Source organism: Didymella exigua (genome assembly GCF_010094145.1).
Source record: "Didymella exigua CBS 183.55 unplaced genomic scaffold M421scaffold_75, whole genome shotgun sequence".
NCBI classification, from domain to species: domain Eukaryota; kingdom Fungi; phylum Ascomycota; class Dothideomycetes; order Pleosporales; family Didymellaceae; genus Didymella; species Didymella exigua.
The window spans coordinates 39467-52578 of record NW_022984849.1 but is presented as its reverse complement, the minus strand read 5'-3'; the positions used below and the strand labels follow the sequence as shown (position 1 = coordinate 52578).

Genomic DNA, 13112 nt, shown 5'->3' with positions numbered 1-13112 from the left:
CCCTACCCTACCCTACCCATCCGCCAGCCTAGTTCGGTGTAGTCTTGGCAAAAGTGGCCAGCTCGCTTGGGTGGCCAGCTCGCTTGTGGAGTACGTTATATTAAGTAGCTAAAGTATGTGTAATTAGTGAGGAGGTATACAGAGGGTAAGGATTCTGTTCTCCTAGCAGTAGTCCTTAAATCTCTAGTTAAGGTGGCTCTTATAGCTATCTAAGATAAGCAGCCTGTACAACCCCCTCTAACGCGCTCTTGTATGCGCGTTAAAATGCTTTAACTACTTAAGACTAAGCACATTATTAGTCTATCTATTCTTACAGACTAAGAGCTCCTAGCTGTACAGGATATTAGTCTCCTTATACTAGGCAGCGATATAGACACGCCCTTTGTAGATAATGAAAGGTAGGGTTGCATACCTAGCAGCGCAGATGCTCTAGATATGTAACGACGCAGGCAAGAAGAGAGATATCCGGAATAGGTGTGAATCCGCTACGAGGCATATAGGAGTGCTAGGATGATAAGAACACTAGGATATCTTCTCTACACCTATAGGTCTTGTATAAAAGGATACAGAAAAACTACTCTATAATGATACAGTTCCTTGCTCCTTATATATAAGGGTTTGGTGGCAGTTTGGTGTGAGCTTATGCCATGCGACAAGGGCCATGGTCATGAGTCGCTAGAACCGTATTCTAGTGGTATTGGGTCACTGTTCGTAGAGCGTTGTTACAAGATAACTGTAACCCACTCCTAATTACCTAGCTAAATAAGGTTTAGCCTGTACGCCTCTCTAAGCCTATAACAACCTTTATTAAGCTAATTACTCCTATCTAAAAGCTGGTCTTATTAAAGTTATAGATATCCTTATCTATATACGTAATATGGTTGCGCATAAGATTCTTAGCTTAGCGGCTATATGCCATCTTTAGAGGGGCAAAACAACCAATATCTAGTGGCTGCAAGAGGTGTGATAAGTGTAGCGGCATACACAGAGTAATAATCTTAGCCTCTTTGCAGTATTGTTAGAAGTTAAGGGAGTTGTAGCTCTTGTAGCTATTAATTAGGAGCAGCTAATACCCTCCCTAGCTCTGATTCTTTGTACAGGTGTTTAAGTGCTCCAACCACTAGTAACTAAGCTTATTAGTGGTCTATCTGCTCTTCGAAATTGTAATAACCTAGTCCTAGGGTATATTATCCTCCTTATACTAGGCAGAGAGCTGATTGTAGCCTTTAAAGATAACTAAGGGCAGAATAGCCTATCTAGTGCTATTAACGCCCTATATAACCGTAGTTTACTCCGGTTGCCCTGCTGCACTGTTTTTAGCTATCCTTAACGCTTTGTGTCTAGCTTCCTTGGATTTAGTACAAATTCAGTTTGTGCAGTCTGTCCAGCGTATTGATTGTGTAGTGTGGTATAGAGCGCGCTGAATATAGCTGCAGCGCGTTGCAGTGTAAATGTCGCGTATTGTTTAACTGCCTAGAGGGTAAGCTGTATTGAGGCTTCTTTTAAGGGCTTAGATTTGTGTTGTTATTAAGGCATTAGGTTGAAAGGTAGAATAACAGTGTGGTATTGGCAGAGTGATCGGCTCGCCCGTGTGATCGGCTCGCCCGTGAGGTACGTTATCTTGATAGGATAAGTTGGCCGAGTAATTCCTTTACAACAGCGTCTACGTTAAACTAGATTTAACTTGTAAACAATTTGCAAATCCTTTAAACAAATTGATTTAAAAACCTCCATAAATCAACTAAACAAATCTAGGGATAGCCTATAACCAGACCAAATTAAGTCTGAACTCAGATTTGGTTTCATTTGATCGTTGACAACTATGTTAACAAAGCCTGGCCTATTGCAACAACAACCACCCGCAGTGGCCGCACCACCAAGGTTCTAAGTAAATACATGTAGGGAACTGTAATTGCAAACCTTAATTTTCTATCCCACAACAAAATCTCACGATAATTACTATTGTGGGTGGCTCTACAGCCTCATGTTGTGTGGTGGGTAGCAGGGCCAAAATCGTGCACGAGCCGAGGATGTGCACGGACTGATGGAAGACTGTACCGTAACTATTTCGCTCCACGGACTAAAAGATCGTACACTGCACAGCATCGCATTACAGTACAAGTAAGCACATTCTACGCTGAAAAAGAAGAATCTAGTCGCTCTAGTGATAAACCTATTGTGCTTCGCACACCTTTGACGACATTGACGACTTTGATGACTTTGATGACTTTGACGTCTTTGTTGGGTTGTATTCCTCAATCCTCGATTCTGTAGCATTAAGAACCGCTTGAGCCATCAACAGTTGTTTTTGATCCATGTCAAAGACAACGTATGCGGCCTGCATAAACGGTGCGCCCAAGCTTCCAGTGTCACTGTCCGTCGCAAAAATTGGAAGAGCGCAGTCTCCGTTTCCTGAGCTCTGGTCGGAAGTCATCATGAGCTCGAGGGGTACCTGGATGATCGCGTTGTCGGCGTTGAAACCAAAGCTCATGCTCAAACCCTCCTGGGCCATGCTGCACGGCACATTGCCTACGTTTCCGGTTCTCTTGTTGAAGGTAGAGCCCAAAGCCTTAGAGAGACTCATTACTGACTTGGTTGAGATGAGAACGGTTGGGTTGCCAGAGTCAATCAAGGTGAAGGAGGGCCGTCCCTGCGGAGTCAAGTCGGTACTCTGCGCTCCTTGTGCACTTCCATTACCGGAGATCAACTTGACGGAGCTAAAATCCACCACAAAAGATGGAATTTGACCGTTGTCATTGACCAAAATGGGTGCCGCCTGGAGTTTGCCCTGAAATTTGGCTTTATCTACGCCACCGAACACGATGGATCCATCGTTGCCTCCTGGTGAAGAGTTAGACTTATGTTGTCAAGGGCAGCAGAAAGTTGGTATTTTAGAGACTTACGGAAATCATTCAGGTAGACACCGAAGACATTGGCGTTGGTAGCTCCAATATCCTTTATAGCTGCAGGAACGTTTTGGTAGGGTTTGGCAATGCCCTCTCCTTGCTTGGGACCAACGCCAAAGATTGGAAACAGAGCTTCGCCTGGAGGAAGTGTTCCCTTAGTGACTATACCCATCATGATCCCGTCCACACTCTGGTTGCCCATTGTCAAGGCAGCCTTTACGATGCTACCCTGTAACTGGACTCCATTTTGGAAAGTAGCATTCAGCGGTGGGCTTCTAGTATCGGTGATACCAGCTGATTTCGCTCTATCGAATGATCCGGTTGAAAACTTGCTTTTGTTTGCGGTGCACTGCTGCTGCTTGTCCCGACAGATGGCACTGCCAGTCTGGGGAACAACAAGGTCGCTGCTTCCAGTGTCAAGTAAGACTGTAATCTTTTGTGGTGGACTTCCAATGCCTAGTTGCATGATAGGAATGAATGTGTTGCTACCAGAGGCGTCGGTGAAATGCTGAACAGTGCATGAAAGAACCTTAGAGCCTGCCGAAGGAACTGGCGCCGGCGCCGAGTTGCACAGAGCCACGAAACAAGTAACAAGAAAAAAAGTTGAAGGTAGGAAAACCATGATGAGATTGACCAGCAGAGATATAGGGACATTATGGAGGCCAACCTTGAGCATACCTTTATACCAGATAGAAGATACGCCATTTCTCCGCCGCAGTGCCTTCGGGTACGTCGATAATCCATGTCAGCCATACCAGACTCCGTACCGTATCCGAAAGGTCCTTCGAAAAGGGCCGGTGCATGGCTAAGCTTCTCTGTGCTCGAAGCTCTGACAGGAGTGAAGCCTGTCATCTGCTTCATGGTTCATAGTGACAGACGACATATCCCCTGCGTTTCATGACAAACGCTGACATGCACATCGATCTTCTGTTTATTGATCTGTGGCGACGAGCGATTGAGACTAAAACAATCCTGCCGTGGGCCAAGAGGTGAACATGTTCTAGAGTGCATGCTGCCGGGCACAGTTGTCAACAATCAACTAAGTGGGGCTCAGCTACCTCAGACTGACTTGATTGGTTACCTGTCTGAGCCTTGCTGTTACTTCCAAAAATTTAATTCCTACCTTGTTGGGTGACGCGTGAATGTGAAGTCGAAGCTGACTCGATTGTTGAAAAGGCTGCTGCCGGCAGCGTGCAGATTGCATTGTGAAGATGTCGGTATTGATGCAGAACAACTGCATTACCCCGTAGTCAGATATCTCGCTCTCCCGGGTACAAGAATGCCCGGTTAGATGTGTTCTTTGCGACGTTCGGTTCTACGACTGAGACTTCTGAAACACGACGCGCACGGACAATTCTCTACCGCTACCTACGGTATCGGTACCGTGTCTGTGCGCGTAACAATCGCGGTTGAGTTACAATTGCTGAACTCTAAATTGTTTAAACTTTGACAAGGTGCTATATCCTTGCACTTGCTGCGTGCCATCAATTAATGCACGCGCAATAATAAAACCACCTTCACAACATCTCTCGTTAACTTATTAGTAATTATTTCTATTTCTGAAACTGAAGTCTCGCGAAACTTGCTCGACCGCATTTGATAGCAACGTTAGGATGTAAGGTAAAACAACCGTTTCACAGCCCTGCAACCAATGTTGTAACAGTTTGCAAAGAAGCTTCTGTACCTCGAGGGGCTTTCCCTGCAGACGCGTTCTCGTAGCAGAACCTTCTTTGTTTAAATCAAGGCAAGCGCTTGCACAGGCATGTCGACTTCTATCCTATCAATCTTACCTCCGTTGACTACTCAAAGCACGATGACAATCTTTGTCATATTTCTGATCCTAGCACACTGGAATCTCTCGATATCGGCTCGCAACCTTGTGAACGAGGCTCCGCCTGCACCATTTTACGTAAATGTGACAACCGGTGGTTTGTTTGACGACTTACCGCGATGTTCTGTAAGTACACTGCACTTAGTGTCCATTTAGAGTATTTTGCTTTCCGTAGTACAGTCAATTGCCCGGCCCTCTCGGCGAAAACAAGTAGAGAGTTATACCTCTCGATCTTACTAACGTTGACCGATGCTAGCACACCTGCAGTCTGGCTGTTCTAGAATACAGTGGATGTAATGCAGTAGACCAAGCTTGTATCTGCGGCGACCCTCAGATCCCACATCAGCTGGATGTATGTTTTGACATGTATTGCTCTCTTCCCGATTATTATGGTCAGTGGAAATCTAGACACACCCAGCTTTTCTGCTTATATAGTGAAGCTGACTGAGACCAGCGGGTAAATATTCGATTCACCTGGCTTGCCATACAGAAGTTCGAAATCGATCCTCGATGATAACAACGACAGCAATTACTACAGCGAGTATCGCTCTTGTTGCTGTATGCTTACGCCTCGTCACACGTACATCGCCGTTCTCCGTGAGATGGGGTGCAGATGATTGGGTGGTGATCGGTATCGCAGTATGCATGCAGAGATCTTTTACGAAGCAACACTAACGATTATTTAGCCGATAGCTGGGGGCCAGCTTATATGTCTTCTCACAAGTAAGTTTCTCACTCCCAACACTCTTTTGTTGTATTAAGGAGCCCTTTCTGACGTTAATAAAGTGGTCCACTACGGCTTTGGACAGGACATCTACATGCTATCACCTGCCACAGTCGCGAATGCTGCAAAGGTGCCGATACCTACAATGGACAAAACCGAAATTTAGAGGCTGACTCTTGCAGTACTTCTTCGTCAGTGAACTGACTTTCGTTATACTCACCTTCTCTACCAAGATAGCCATCCTCTGCTTCTACCTCCGCCTATTCCCGACCGGGGAGATTCGAAAGGTCACCTATCTCTTGATCGCTTTATGCGCAACTGCCATGGTATCGATATTCTTCGCTCACCTGCTCCAATGCTGGCCGATATCTCACCGCTGGCGCATGTACCTTGGTGATAATGCAATGCACGGAGAGAACCCGCCGATGTGTGCAGTGGACAGACAAGGCCTGAACTTTGCCTTTAGCATCCTTAATCTTGTTATCGAAGTCGTCATTATTTCGCTGCCTATCCCGAGGCTTTTGAAGCTGCAGTTGCAATGGTGGAAGAAAATTGAAGTCGTGTCTATCTTCGCCTTTGGATTTGTGTACGTAGGCCGCTTTAAAAACACCGTTGTTTTGCAACTAACTAGCACTGACTAGAATTTCCATGATCGCAATCACACGGCTTTCAATCACGCTTACAGCATTCTACACTTCTAATTTCACGTGTAAGTTAATGACAGTCATGCCACTTTCTTCCATAACAACGATATCTCTTCTGCTATTGTCTCTTGTTTATACATTTGGCGTACGCGCACAAGCTAATAACATCAATAGACGAGGTTGTCCCGGTATCATTCTGGTGCGCTATCGAAGTCTACATAAGCATTTTTATTGTTTGCCTCCCGCAGGTCCATCTAGTTGGCAAAGCAATTACCCAGCAATGCTTCAAGAGCAATAATATCGAAATTAATAAGACGAATGATGCAAAGCTAACCTACAAGGTGTAAAAAGGTAGTTCTCACACGTCTCAGCAAGGTTATAACATAGTCAGTATAATCTCTTTAATTTAACCCGCTGCTGTCAATCCATATTATTCCACACTATTTCATGTAACTCTCTCTAGCTCTTCACCTTACCTTCTCTTGGTCTCCACTTGACTATCTTGCACAGCTTGCGATTGACGGAGTACTTGAGTCCAGTAGTCGCTGTCATAATCTCGCTCAAAGTCGAGCAGATCTTCGCGCACCTTTTATCGTAGTTGTCGCAACTGCATTAGTTGCATGCGTTGAATCGATTGGTGACAATAACAAGATGCAGCATCGGGTAGAACTCGTGGCTCTTATTTGGCGATCACTACAGAGTCATCTCCTCGGTGAAGTGTGAGTATCGTTTGTCCTTCAAAACAGAAAAACTCGGACAGTTTCTGCTGACATAACCTCGTCGCGCGCGCAAACATCGCGTCAGTACTCAACTTCAAGCAGCCATAACTCTACTAAATCTGTATATTTTTTAATTAAAAATGCGTCTACATAGCTACAAAGTACAGCCGTTTGATTCTAGAAAGCTACATGCTAATACCCCTTCGCGTTTGTGGTTCTACTACGCGTAGGATCACTAGAACAATATCTAGCCTGTGCCTACCCCAAGGCTCTTTAAACAACACAAAATTCTAAGTTTAATTGCATATAATTAGCTTGCTCCTAGAAAAGAGATTGGTGATAATGCTGCCTGCTGACACGATGGGGGGGCCAAAAAGCAGCTTTTATGTAGATCTCAAGGCTCTGGCAGGCCTCCAAAGATCACAGATGAGCAGCTCTAGTAGCTGCTTGATGCTGACTAAGAGAGTCGCTGGCAGTCTCCCAAAACTCAGTTACTCAACTCTAATATCAACACGTTGCAGCAAGCACCCCACACACAAGCTGACGCTGCTATGTTTCGAGCTTCAACTTAGAAAGCTATCACCAACCTACAGGCCAACCAGAGGCAGAATCACTGCGCAAGTATCCAATATCAGCCTGTTGTAGGCTACTAGGATGGAGTACAGTTCATTGACGATGCTTATATGGCGCTTAATAACTTCTTAGCTAAGTAGATATTTCGTGTGCTTGGTGAGCGCGCAGTACCTTAAAACATTGTTGTAACAACGCGCTACGAACAGTGACCCGATACCACTAGGATACGGACCAGCGACTTATGACTATGGCCCTTGTTGCATGGCATAAGGTTGCACCAAACTGCCTCTAAACCCTTATATATAAGGAGCAAGGAACTGTAGTATTGTAGAGTAATTTTTCTATATCCTTTTATACAAGACCTATAGGTGTAGAGAATATATCCTAGTGTTCTTATCATCCTAGCGCTCCTATATGCCTTGTAGCGGATTCACACCTATTCCGGATATCTCTCTTCGTGCCTGCGTCGTTACAATTGTTGTTTAGCCTAAAAAGACTTCCAACGTTGTCTATTTTGCTGCTTAGATTAACTGCTACAAGCAAGCAGCTAAGCTCACCTTCTACAATAACAAGTACAACCATTAAGTTACTCTAAACCCTCTACTAACACCAAGAAGGCGCCCAGCCACTAATTAACCTGGCGATTGGGAGGCCCGCGTTCGCCAATAGGAGGCAGAGAAGGCACATGAGCCTGTGGTAACAAAGCCTAGCAACTCTGTAAGAGCGTCATACTATGTAGAGAAGATTCTACCAAAGTACTGTAATGCATATAGGTCTACAGTAGCCTAATTAGACAAGCTGAGGCCTGACGTACCTGCAGATTAACAATACAAATAGTTTCTGCAAGAGGGTAACAATCCAAGCTATAGCACTCGCAATACTAACTTGATACTAGCAATCTATAGACGGAATTGTAGTGTTGTGAGTAGGCTGGCGGAATGGGTATACTCCAACGTCCTTCGTGGGTACCCCCCAAAACTTTGTCAATAATACAGGGATTCTAGCGAAATAGGGCCTAAAAGAAAGAGAAAAACTACCTCTATATTTCTGTAGTAGAGGGTTTTGTTATAACTATTAAACTGCACAAGCTAGAGGCTAGAAAAGGTTAAAAAAGGGGGGGTACCTAGCGAGCATACCTATTAATAGGTATACTTTGCTAGGTAGTGTTAATAACTTAGCTAATACTAGGCAGAATAAGCTAATTCTTTTTTTATTAGAAGGCGCAATACTAGGCGCTTCTATCGAATAATAGATTATGTAAGCGTATCTCTGCTAGTTAAGAAGCTATAAGCCAAAACGTAAAAAAGCATACCCTACCCATCCGCCAGCCTAGTTGTGAGCCTCTCCTATCCTGCTAGTTCACTAGATCTTATCTCTATTAAGAGCATGCGGAATATTATCAAAGAGCGAGTCAAATAGCAGCTACACCACATTACATTAGTCTTAGAGCTTAAGGCAACTCTCCAACATAAGTAGACTTAAATTTAACAGGAAATGATACAGGAGATGCTATATTGTTGTAGGCAGGTATTTAGGCACCTAAAAGTTCGGTGCAAAACTAGCCTCTAGTGTAACGGTCTAGACTCTAAAGCTAAAGAAGAGCTAGAGCTAGCCGGTTACATTAGCTTAGCCGGCTTGGCTTAAGCTAGATATATATTATCTACGCAGTTAACTAGACGTCTAGTTAACTTGTGCATGCTTTTTAGCAAAAGTTGTTAGGAAGTAGATATTCTTTATTGGCCTTTGGCCAGACTACTACATCTAGTGACTTGTTAACTGTAACGACTATGCACGAACACAACACGTGGCATAGCGCTTATAGCAGCTAGAGGCAAAGCTAGCTGGCTAACACTATAATTGTCTATAACGTACTCCACAAGCGAGTGGCTCACACAAGCGAGTGGCTCACTTTTGCCAAGATTACACCAACACTACAACTACTTTACAACATTACAGCACACAACAATAATATCATGTACTACACAGTATATTGCACTAATCTATAGTACTTTACACATCTTTCTTACACGTTGTCCTGTTGTGCCCTGCCTTGCTACACATGCTACAGTGTCTTAATAACTAAGTGCTGCTATTAGCGCCTCCTCTCTTCTTTGCCTTCTTCCTATTACTACAGGCCTTAAACTTCTTTAGAGTAGTTAGCTACACTTACTTAGTAAAGGTTAATACCCTATCTTGCTATAATTACTTTCTTTTGTGTAATTTATAGCGTATAGCAGCCTTATTAGCTACCTAAAGGTTAGCAACCTAGTTACGTACTAAAACTAGGAAATGCGCTATTAGCTCTGCGCCTTTAGTAAGCTAATTAAGGGTGTTAACTATTAATATTAGTAAGCTATTAGCATGTCTCTAGATACTCTCTTAAATTAGCTTTAATTAAGACCTAAATTCTAGGGTGTTGCTTAGTGTCTTAGACTCCTACATGCTGTTGTCTATAATAGGTAGTATTAGCGTGCAAAGCTGTACTTCAAGCTTTAATGTTACAGCCTCTAGGTTAAATAGGACTAGGCTAGTGCCTCTAAATCCTCCCTAGATGTTGCTCTTAGTAATTAAAGCATTAAAAGCAGCTTTAAAGCACAGGAAGAACTCAAGTTTAGTGATGCGAGTGATCTTGCTCTGCATCAGCTGCTTAGCTTGGCGGCTATAGGCCTTCTTTAATAGGGAGAAACAACCCACGTCAAGCGGCTGTAGCAGATAGGATAAGTATAGGGGCTTAAACAGAGTGATAATCTTGTGCTCCTCACAGTACTAGTAGAATTTAACTAAGTAGTAGCTCTTATAGCTGTCTAGAATAAGTAGTTAGTAGCTACTAATAGTGCGCGCCTTTATATACTTAATAAAGTGCTTTAACTACTTTACTCTAAGCTTATTATTAGTCTAGCTATTATTAGAGACACTAATAACCTAGTTATTAGGTATACTAGGCTCCTTGTACTAGGCTGAGAGGTGGTGCTTGCTAGAGAGGATAATAAAGGGTAGGATAGACTAGCCCTTTGCGCAGATGCCTTAGATAATGCTAGTCCACTCTTAGTCGCCCTGCTGCACTGTCTTTGGTCTCCCTTAACGCTTAGAGCCTGGGACAACAGCACTAGTGGATATAACGCCTATTATAAAGCTAGATTTATTAAAGTTGTAGGTGTCTTTATCTAGGATACTATACTTAGCTTTAGTATTCTCTACAAGCTAGAACTAGTTACTAATTACCTTAGGATCCTTACACAGCGCTCTCTTGTAGTAGTTATACTTATAATTAAACTTAACTTTAAGCTCTAGCTAATGTTTAACAAAGTTAGCAGCCTAGTTCTTACTAATAGGGGTCTAGTGGCGCTTAGTAAGTAGAGAATTAGCTATGCCCTCTACATTAGTAAGTTAGGGTAAGAATCCTTGCTTATCTAGCCTTAACACGTGCTAGATAATTACCTCCTCTTTAGTGCTAGTTATCTTAATTATGTTAGGCTTATAATTATGTTGTAGAGAGGTTCTAGCAAGTTAGTGACTAAGTGTCCTTTAAGACACGTTGTAGATGGCTGCAGCGCGTCGCTGAGAGATTGTCGCGTCTTAATAGATAGCCTAAAGAGCAAGCTGTATTCCTGCTTCCTTTAAGGGTTTAATTGTGTTGTTACATTAAGGCATTGTAGGTAGAGTGAAGTTTGGTGTGGTCTTGGCAAAAGTGAGCCACTCGCTTGTGTGAGCCACTCGCTTGTAGGCTGGCGGAATGGGTATACTCCAACGTCCTTCGTGGGTACCCCCCAAAACTTTGTCAATAATACATAGATTCTAGCAAAATAGGGCTTAAAAGAAAGAGAAAAACTACCTCTATATTTCTGTAGTAGAGGGTTTTGTTATAACTATTAAACTGCATAAGCTAGATGCTAGAAAAGGTTAAAAAAGGGGGGGTACCTAGCGAGCATACCTATTAATAGGTATACTTTGCTAGGTAGTGTTAATAACTTAGCTAATACTAGGCAGAATTAGCTAATTCTTTTTTTATTAGAAGGCGCAATACTAGGCGCTTCTATTAAATAATAGATTATGTAAGCGTATCTCTGCTAGTTAAGAAGCTATAAGCCAAAACGTAAAAAAGCATACCCTACCCATCCGCCAGCCTACTCGCTTGTGGAGTACGTTATATATATTATACTACGCAACGAATACTTGCTAAAGTATTCTTGTGCTTACCTTTTGGTAGAGGCAGAGAAGTCACGTAGTATTGATTTCGAGGGCAGGGCGCCTACTCTGTTACAAAAGCAAAGATATGCACTGCATTTCTTCGTTTAATAGAGTGAGGCATTACCATATTAAAGGTGTCGTAGAAGGGTCATAGCAAAAGTATTTCTCTTGCTTGTCGATTCTCTTGCCTTTAACGTACTCCACAAGCGAGCCGGTCACTCAAGCGAGCCGGTCACTTTTGCCAAGACCACGCCAAACTTCACTCTACCTTCAATGTCTCAACGCAACAACACAAAAAAGCCTCTAAACAAGGCTAATATACAGCTTGCCTTACAGGCTATCTAAAAAAGACGCGACACTATCCCAGCAACACGCTGCTACAATCTACAACGTGTCTTAAAGCACCCTTAGTAACTGACTTACTAGAACTACTTCACAACGCAATTGCAAGCCTAACATAATCAAGCTAGCTAGTACTAAGGAGGAGGTGATTGTCTAGCACGTACTAAAGCTAGATAAGCAAGGCTACTCGCCCTGGCTTGCTAATGTAGAGGATATAGCCAATTCTCTGCTTGCTAAGCGCCACTAGACCCCTATTAGCAGGAACTTAGCTACTAACTTTGTTAAACATTAGCTAGAGCTTAGAGTTAAGTTTAATTAAAAGTATTAGTGCAAGAGAGTACTTTGTAAGGATCCTAAGGTAATAGGAGACTAGTTTTGCCTAGTAGAGAATACTAAAGCTTAGTAACATGGTTCGCAAGCGAGTCGGTCAGACAAGCGAGTCGGTCACCCCACCAACTTTGATCACCTACTCTATCTTAACACACAATGCCTCCACGCCGCGCTCTGCTCATGCAGTCAAATAAAGCAGATATTCAGCTTGCTCTCTTATCTATAGATTCTGCCTAAATTCAGAGTACATGACGCGCTGCTACAGTCTTTAATATCCCAAAATCAACCCTAATTGACCAGCGCGCTGGAAAGCGCGCGTGACGCGATTGCCAGCCTAACTTAAGGAAGCTTACCTAGAGAGAAGAGGAGATGATTGTCAGCTATATACTTCACCTAGATCAGCGTGGATTTGCGCCTACCTACGCAGCTGCACGTGATATGGCTGATAAGCTGCTGGCTGCACGCGGCGCTGGCCAGGTTGGGCAGAAGTGGCCAGCTAACTTTGTCAAGCGTACAGACAGTCTTTGGACGTGTTTTAACTAAGTGTATAATAGGCAGCAAGCTCTGTGTAAGGATGCAATATTAATAAAGAGGTAGTTTAAGCTTGTAGAAGAGACAAAGGCTAAGCAGGGTATCTGTGATAAGGACGTCTATAACTTTAATAAAGCTAGCTTTATAATAGGCAAGATTACAACGTAGCTGGTTATAACAGGAGCAGAGAGGAGAGGCAGGCCAAAGACTCTTCAGCCAGGCAATCGCGAGTGGGTAACGCTAATTGCTGCTATTAGCGCTGCTGGCTGGTCAGTGCCACCATTCCTCATCTTCGCTGGTCAGTACCACCTATCAGCCTGGTAT

General features: G+C 43.4%; 2 protein-coding genes across 2 annotated transcripts; one reads left to right on the top strand and one right to left on the bottom strand.

The window, feature by feature from the left end:
• Positions 1-2173: 2173 nt before the first annotated feature.
• On the bottom strand, positions 2174-3372 carry M421DRAFT_10611 (acid protease; the record flags this gene model as incomplete). The annotated part of the gene is made up of 2 exons (XM_033587117.1): positions 2174-2841; positions 2904-3372. 2 exons carry the CDS (start codon positions 3370-3372, stop codon positions 2174-2176), a joined length of 1137 nt encoding a protein of 378 aa, XP_033442628.1.
• A 1195-nt stretch (positions 3373-4567) lies between these two features.
• Positions 4568-6611, top strand: M421DRAFT_367782 (uncharacterized protein). The gene is made up of 9 exons (XM_033589730.1): positions 4568-4666; positions 4716-4863; positions 4994-5129; positions 5192-5376; positions 5424-5460; positions 5524-5591; positions 5644-6047; positions 6103-6170; positions 6280-6611. Exons 2-9 carry the CDS (start codon positions 4720-4722, stop codon positions 6450-6452), a joined length of 1215 nt encoding a protein of 404 aa, XP_033442627.1. The 5' UTR covers positions 4568-4666; positions 4716-4719; the 3' UTR covers positions 6453-6611.
• Positions 6612-13112: the final 6501 nt, after the last annotated feature.